This window comes from Trichosurus vulpecula, chromosome 2 (assembly GCF_011100635.1).
Source record: "Trichosurus vulpecula isolate mTriVul1 chromosome 2, mTriVul1.pri, whole genome shotgun sequence".
Taxonomy (NCBI): domain Eukaryota; kingdom Metazoa; phylum Chordata; class Mammalia; order Diprotodontia; family Phalangeridae; genus Trichosurus; species Trichosurus vulpecula.
The window spans coordinates 208,368,207-208,376,382 of record NC_050574.1 but is presented as its reverse complement, the minus strand read 5'-3'; the positions used below and the strand labels follow the sequence as shown (position 1 = coordinate 208,376,382).

General features: G+C 40.7%; 1 protein-coding gene across 2 annotated transcripts in view; it reads left to right on the top strand.

Annotated features, from left to right (window-relative positions):
- The first annotated feature begins 2,835 nt into the window (after positions 1-2,835).
- Positions 2,836-8,176, top strand: part of LOC118835648 (cytohesin 1 interacting protein) — a 42,604-nt gene continuing 37,263 nt past the window's right edge. Inside the window, exons 1-2 of one of the 2 annotated variants that reach the window (XM_036742859.1) lie at positions 2,836-2,890; positions 3,421-3,497. In XM_036742859.1, the coding sequence (XP_036598754.1) occupies positions 3,453-3,497 (45 nt within the window). In that variant the 5' untranslated portion in view covers positions 2,836-2,890; positions 3,421-3,452. Of the gene's footprint in view, positions 2,891-3,302; positions 3,498-8,176 lie in introns of those variants that run through there. The other variant, XM_036742858.1, reaches the window with a different exon arrangement.

Sequence of the window (8,176 nt, the reverse complement as noted above, 5' to 3'; positions counted from 1 at the left end):
CCAGTTTTCAAAAAGCAGATCATGACTTAAAGTGTTACTCCTTCCAAGAGTCTTAACATTTTCATAAGCAGTAGCTTAGTTCCCATTGGTGGAATTTCAGACACCTTGCTAGTTCTGGTGGAGGCCAAAAGTTCTTTCCCCAGTGTTCTTCAAATAATACCATGTAGTGTAGGCAGGGGAGTCAATGTAGGCAGACTCACTGAGAACATCGTGTTGGGAGGGGTGGAGGAGAAGTGGAGGTGAAAGGAGAAAGGGTGAATCAAGGGACACTTTTCAATATTCTGATAGGTATGTGTTCAGTCATTGCACTCACGTCCAATTCTTTGTGACCCCATTTGGGGTTTTCTTGGCAAATATATTGGATTAGTTTGCCATCTCCTTCCTCATCTAGAGATGAAGAAACTGAGGCAAATGGGGTCAAGTGACTTGCCCAGGGTCACACAGCTAGTAAACATCTGAGGCCATATTTGAGCTCAGGTCTATCTGACTCCAGGCCTGGTTCTCTATCCACTGGGCCACCTGGCTGATAAGTAAGTGTATATGTAACAAACAAACAAAAAAAGTAAACTTGCATATCTTTAATACAGGAACATTCTACTCTCCAGGCTATGCAGTTATTTATTTTGTGAAAACCCCAGTTGACTGCATTACAGAAAGAGCATAAAGCTACAGGTGGGTAGTAACATAAGCCAGTGGCACAATTTTCAAAGCTTGCCTAAGGTCCACAAGTGCTTTGTCCCAGCTCTGCATTTAGGTGAGTATCTATTCTGACAACTGAAGTCAGCCCTTTGTGGTGTAGTCATATCATGGATGCAAGATTGCTGTCATTTTGGACACGATTTAGCTCAAAACAGTTTCTACAGTTAGGTTTTTTGGGGGCATAATGGAATAGTATTTCTTTTCCTGACTGGAAATATTCAGGACTTTATATCTTTTTGGGTCAAAATTTTGAAGGAAAGATTTGTAACAATGAGACTTTATTTACAAGGCTAGTGTTGTGCATAGGACTAACACCCATAAAGTATTGTGTTACAGAGGAAAGCTTGTTGGACTAGGTGTCAGAGAACTCTGAGGTGGATTTAAATTCTGGCCCTACTATGTACTACCTTTGTGACTGGGGGCAAGTGGGTTAACTTTGTTCACCCTCAGTTTCCTCTTCTGAAATTGGATCAGATGGCCTCTGGATTCAGAGGACCTACGTTCATATCGAGTCTCTGATGCCTACCCATACTACTCACCTTTGGGCAAGTCACTTAACATCCTCAGGGCTCAGTTTCTCATCTGTAAAATGAGGAGTTTGAACTAGAGGGCTTCCTGGAGGTGGTCCTTTCCAGTCCAAATGCTAGGCTTCATGTCATCAACTATAAATGGCGTTATCAGGTCTTGAATCTAAGTATTTGTTATAGTTTGGGAACTCATAGTATAATCCAGTCACAATTCTTGGTGATGCTGCTACTCATGCTAAGTATGGAAACTTGAGCAGGCTCCTAAAAGGTTGGGATAGGGGCACCTGAAGGGCACCTCCTACACAAGGAATAAGGGAACTATATTGTAAAAAGTGTTCTTTTGTACCTGGGTTGGCACACATTTTTTTTTTTTTGAAAAAAGGCCAACTCAAGATTTTACTATTTTTATTTGGCAAGCTCTGTTAAGATTGAATTGCTCTTGAATTAAATGTATTTGGATTCAGTATCAGTTCAAAGAAGTGTGATGCTATTTGAATTCTATGACCAGCCTTCAAGGTGACCTTGTGACTTGTATTTGGTCTAGTGCATAATTTTATATTTATATATACATATACATACATTAATACATATACACAAACTTGTTGAATTTTAGGTTTGGAAGGAGCTATAGTCATTTTCTAGCTCAGACCTGCCCCTATTACAGATGAGAAAACTGAGACTCAGAGAGTTTATATCACTTACCCAATGTGCCATAGTTAGTGACAAATGGTATGAGAATACAGTTCTCTCTTGACTCCTGGTCCAGTGGTTTTTGTGCTAAACCAGAGTCCTCCTCCATATTTGATTTTTGTTTCATATAATCACAGAATTCAATCATGGGGTCTCAGTGTTGGAGGAAACTTTAGAGATCATGTATTTCAAACCATACTTGTCAGGAAGTCCCTGTAATGATAATAACTCACATTTATGTCTCCCTTTTGGTTGGGAAAGCACTTTACACACTTACCTAATTTCATATTACATCCCCAACAAGTGATTATCTAGCCATTGATTGAAGACTCCTTTATTTCCCTCTGCCACTCAACCAAATTACTCAACTCTACATCCTCTAAGAATTAAAAAAAAACTTCATAGTCAAGCTCTCTTTGCTGGATTGGTTCTTCTGTCATTCTGTCTATCCCTAGACCAATTGCTCATACACTCTTGCCGTCTTATTTGTCTGCTGCCAAGGCCCTGGAGCCTGGACACCTGCTGACTCTGGGGAATAGAAAAGTTGCTGATGGGAGTTGATTACCAAATTGGGCCTTTCTAGTTCACCACCCTGTATTAAGATAAATATTTCTGTTCAGATGAAGGAGAAGCATAACAAAAAGACTGATGAATGGTTGCAATCTAAGTGGAAGGTACAATGAGTCTTTGATGAGCATTGGTGAACTAGAGTGTACTATGAGGGAAGTACGTTACAGGGAAGACAGAGACAGAGACAGAGACAGAGACAGACAGAAAGAGAGAGAGAGAGAGAGAGAGAGAGAGAGAGAGAGAGAGAGAGAGAGAGAGAGAGACAGACAGAGAGACAGAGAGAGAGAGAGAGAGAGAGAGAGAGAGAGAGAGCGGGAGAGAGAGCATTATGACCAGTACCTGCAATTCTCACTGATAGTCTCAGGAGCTTCATGGCCACACATTTTGACTTTTGCTAATTTGAGGTACGTGTATATGTGTGTGTACTTGGTGTGTGGAGTGGTCTGGGGAATGGGTAGAGAAAAAAATGTGACAGCATTTAGCAAATTAAACTTGGGAAAGGTTCCCCCCCCACCCCCACTTAAAAAAAAAGCAGATGGTATTTTGAACACAAACTGTCACAGCACATGAAAGCATAAGAGTTCTGGCCGTTGCCAAGAGTAAAAAAAATAAGCTGATTTTCTTTAATTGCAAAAACTACCTCTCAGTTCTCCCATGGGCTTAAAAAAAAGTAACGTGAGTGATCTGAAAAAAGGGATTTGTGTAACAAGCACCTCCAACCACAGAAGTCACATGGGACGCTTTCCGCTTTGCTACTTTTGATTGCTTGTCAAGAAGGTTATGCTTTTAGTTCTCCCTGGCTGGCCAGGCTAAGCAATGTGTGAGCTGGAGTGACCTTTATGCACAATGTCTTTCCAAAGGCCTATCCAGCAGAACAACAATTTGGTGGACAACGGCACAGGCCCAGCTTATAGCTTGTACTCTGCGCCCACAGGTAGCCCACAAGTGGATAATAAGAGGCTTCAAATGCTGGCGGAAACAGTGGCCACTTTGCCCCGGGGACGAAAGCAGGTACAATGACCATTTTGTACTTTGGGGAGCTTTGAGCATCACCAGGCAGTGGGTTTCTCACTCAGCATCTGCGCTCCTAAAGGATGAGCTTAGATGTTCAGGTAGAACTTGGAAAGAGTGGGAGTGAGAGGCAGGGGTACTGGGTGCGAATGGAAATTTGGGTACATTGGGATGCTAGTAAAACATAAAGCCAAGTGTGACAAAGACACTTCTGTCCTTCCTTGGAGAAGTGATTAGGAAGAACTGAGGGCCTTAAGCTTATTGGAGCATGTAGCTCTTTCTCCCCAACCCCCCACCCCCGACAGCCTGTGTGAGTTATTACTGGGGTGTGTGTGTGTGTGTGTATGTGTATGTGTGTTCCCGTCCCCCTCTTCCTCCCCCTCTACCCCATCTGTAGCCATGCTAAGAAGCACTTTAAGATCTTAATCATATTAGGGTCTGGTTTCTGAAGAGTTTGCTAACTTTTACAGCTAATACATACAGTTCTTACACTTTCATGCTGGATTCTGGGTAAAATATTTCCTTTAGAGTGAGAGGATGATTCTAAAAATATTCAGCTAAACCCCTTTGGGACTTTGTCAATTTATTCTGCATCATTCATACTGTTAAAAAAGTTATTTGTGAAATAGATTAAAAAACAAATTAATCATAATTCCTTTTCTGGTTCCATTATTACCAGCCATTAGTGACAAATCTCTTCCTCCCTATTCCCTCACCCCATACCCTAACCTCATGGAGGACTTTGTTTATACCTCTTTTGTGTACTTACCAAGTATTATCTTTTTTGTGTATATATTATACCATCCTGTTAGACTGGAAACTCCATGAGGTGAGACCTAGAGGTTTATCTCAGCTTTGTATCTCACCCAGAAAGTATTCGACTTTTAATAGACACTTAATAAATCTTTAGTTAATAAATTGGTAAAGTAAAATCCCACTTAAATCCAAAAGAAGCTAAGTTATACCTGATTCAGGATGGGACCTTTTAAAGTTGAAAATATTCAGAAATATTTCACAGTACAAATTATCATTACTTAATTGTATATTAGCAATTGTGTATTCCTCTTAAACATTCTGTTGTTATTTTTTTTTTATAAAGTTTTAATGAAGATCAAAGTAGATGATAGATTTAAACTTGGTAGGCTACTCTGTCTGATCCATTGTTTGCTCAGAATTCTTTAGGAAGAAGATATCATTTGCTATAGTTTTGAGAGACATTTTTTTCTCAATTCAGAAAAGGTTTTTTTACCATCAGTTTATATGATGTGACGACAATTGTTGGAATCAACACCCAACATGTGTATTTGACAAAAGAGGTACTGTGGAATGAAGCAGAATGATAACCCATGTTTTAATTAATGCAGGTTTCAGAAGAATTAGCTATAGAGAAGAGTTGTAACTAACAATTTTGTCACCCAGGTTGAGTACCATGAAATCTACTCTCAAATAAACCCTTTGAGATATTTTAGGGTAGAGGGTTAATCAGAGACCCTGGGATAAAGGCCCTGTAGAGGGAGAGACCTTGGTATTCTCACCTGTGTATAGGGCTTAGGGTGGGTAGGAGAAGAGGGAGAGAGATCTTCTGATTCTGGCCCCTATAGACTGAAACCCAGGCATACATAAAGGCTACTGCTGGAGAGAAGACTGATAGTTCATATTTTAATGACTTATTCTTGCTAACTATGTATTAAGTTGATGTGCTTCTGTGTTGCTGAAAGAAGGTCAGTGCTCTCTAATTTTTGGTACCTTAGGGCTATGGTGTTGAACTCAAGTACAGAAGGGCCATTACGCTATACGTATAGATCCCTACTAGCCACATATTGGTTTAGGAAATCACATATTAACATTAGGTTCTATTGTATTTTTATTAATTTTGTTTAAATATTTCCCAATTACATTTTAATCTAGTTACAGACACCGGGGCACTATGTTTGAAACCTCTGCCCTAGGGTGAGGTTCTGATTGCCTTACCATGGCTGTAGTTCTGCTATTAGAGTTGCGTGCTATAGTGATACTTATAATATGTAATATAGGGCAACTGGTTAGAGCATCATTTTATACTTGGGAAGCAGACCTTGTTCTTTCTTGTGACTTTGATATTAGGGGTAGGAACTCTCCCACATTTATTCTTCTTTCGTTTTTCTTCCCTCCATCAAACTTGCCTATTCTACCCTCTTTTTTCTTTAGCTAGTTCTTATTAATATGACTTAAAAAATTGGGCCATTTGTTTCATCAATATAGGGTGGGGACTTCCTCTAACAATGTCCATCAGGATTTTCTTGGCACTGTATAATCTTAGGAAGTTGCCTGAGAGAATGAGAGGTTAAACGACTTGCCCAGGGTCATAAAGCCAGCATGTATCAGAGTGAGGACTAGAACCTATGTCTTCCTGATTTCCATGACACCATTTTTATTTTTGTGCACAAAATATGCACACATGGATTCACGATCTCACACCAATATGGACACTCGTATGCACACATCCATCCTCACTCCTTCCTGCAGTCCCTCTCTTACTTTTCTCTCATCCCCCTCTAAAATGTAAGGCCTCTCAACGGTTAAGCTCACACCCCCAATCTGTCTTGCTGGGAGAAATATTTTTTGGGTTGTGGTGGGAAGTGTTAAGAACAACCCTGTTTCTATGGTACTTCTCCATCCTTGAAAGACATGGGGCATGTAGATTTAATATCTGTAAACATTTCAGAACCTCTCAACAGATTCATCTGACCAAAAAGCCCCCACGAAAAAATATACTAATATTCATGTTTCTCTAGATTATTTCGAGAGGCCGATCCCTAGTTTGGCAGGAGGTTTGATTTGCAGGCAGCAGGATCCCTGGTTGGCTACCAAAAAGACAGGTGTTTCTCTGCCCACTTTGTTATTTTCAACATTTTTGTGTCTGACATCAGCAATTCATACTTCTTGTTAGTATTGGCTTCCGTTTCTGTAAAACTGTAGCTGGCCAGCCCACAGTTTTTTTAAAGATAAATCTTCAGAATCCTTTGGATGTTTGTCTTTAGAATTCTTTAAAAATAGATTTCATATGTGTGTATGTGTGTGTGTGTATATGTGTGTATACAAGGATACCTGTGGTTGTAGGAGGTGTCAGACAGACACCATGGTGCAGTTGGTATTTTACTCCTACTCCCAAATAGTTTTGGAAAGCACTTCAGTCCTTTCTTTGGAAGATGTTTTTAGGAGATGGAAGGAAAGGGGTAGTCCAGAAATGTGATAGTTCCAAGGGGGTCATGGTGTGCATAAATCCTAATGTAATGCTTTGTGGTCTTGAATCAGTCTTCACTGAATACCCATGTTAAAACACTGGATTTGGCAATAGAGGAACTGGGTTTGAATCTCACCCTATCCCTCCTCCCTGGAAACTCTGAGGGTCTTCTCCTCCTAGACTGATTCTTTTGTGGAGGCAAACCAGGCCTCAATTCTTACCTAGCCTTAATCACTGAATGGAGGTTGCCTCAGACAAACTGAGACCTGGGAAAGACCTTAGCTTAAAAAGGGCAAGATCTTCCATTGCATCCTGGGTCATCACCAGTTGTCCTGACCTGTGTCTCACCACTGGACTCTGATGACTTTGCAGGAGAGAGTGAGGCCGATGGCTTTGCACAGCTCTGCCTCACTTAAATCCAATTCACTTGCAAGTTAAGACATCGCCCTCCTGATATCATTGCTCCTGTTTGAGAATGAAGGATGAACAACATGCCTCTTCGCTATCCCCACTGACTCTGTGATCTAGCCTAGTTATCCCCCTCTTGGGCCTTTGGTTTCCTTATCAGTAAGATGAGATGAGGTTGGACCAGACAACCTCGAAGGTGCTTCCCAGGTCTGAATTTAATGATCCTGTGAGTCACTAGTACCAGGAATATAAGCTGGGCCTCACGATATTTCATGCTGTGCATACTCTCTCTTATTTTGCTTCCAGGATATTCTGTGACTAAAGAATCATAGACACTTTCATCACTTTTGGTTATAATTTCTTTGTACGGGTAATCATGACAAAGGTGACTTCCTAAGAAAGTACTGAGAACTTGAGTGTAGGGATGTGGTCACTGTTTTCTATTCATTGACTGTCTCCTGCATACTAAGCACTGTGCTCAACATCTTATGGGATATTCTAAGGCAGCAACACACATTACCTATAGCATCTGTTCTTCATTGTTGAGTCATTTCCTGTAACATCTGACTCTCTGTTCTCTGATGGGGTTTTCTTGGCAAAGATACTAGAGTGGTTTGCCATTTCCTTCTCCAGCTTATTCGACAGATGAGGAAACTGAGGTAAACAGGATTAAACAACCTGACCAGGGTCATACAACTAGTGAGCGTCTGAGGCTGGATTTGATTTCGGGTCTTCCTGACTTCAGGCCTGGCACTCTGTCCACTGCCCCACCTAGCTGCTCATACCATCTATTCACATGAACATCTTTTGTTCTTTTTTTATGACTTGCTTGAGGAGAAACCCCAAGTCAGTTCCTCTCCAAAAAAGGCAATTAGCCCTTTCCATTTATTGCCATGGCAAGCCTGAGCTTAGGCACCTAATTTTGCTGAAACTGAATTAGTTGAGATGAGATTAGACATTCTTATGAAACTACTTTGCCCAAGTTCTCCTCTTGGTTGCCAATTAGAAAAAAAAATCAGTTCTGCTGTACTATTTTTGTGGGGTATTC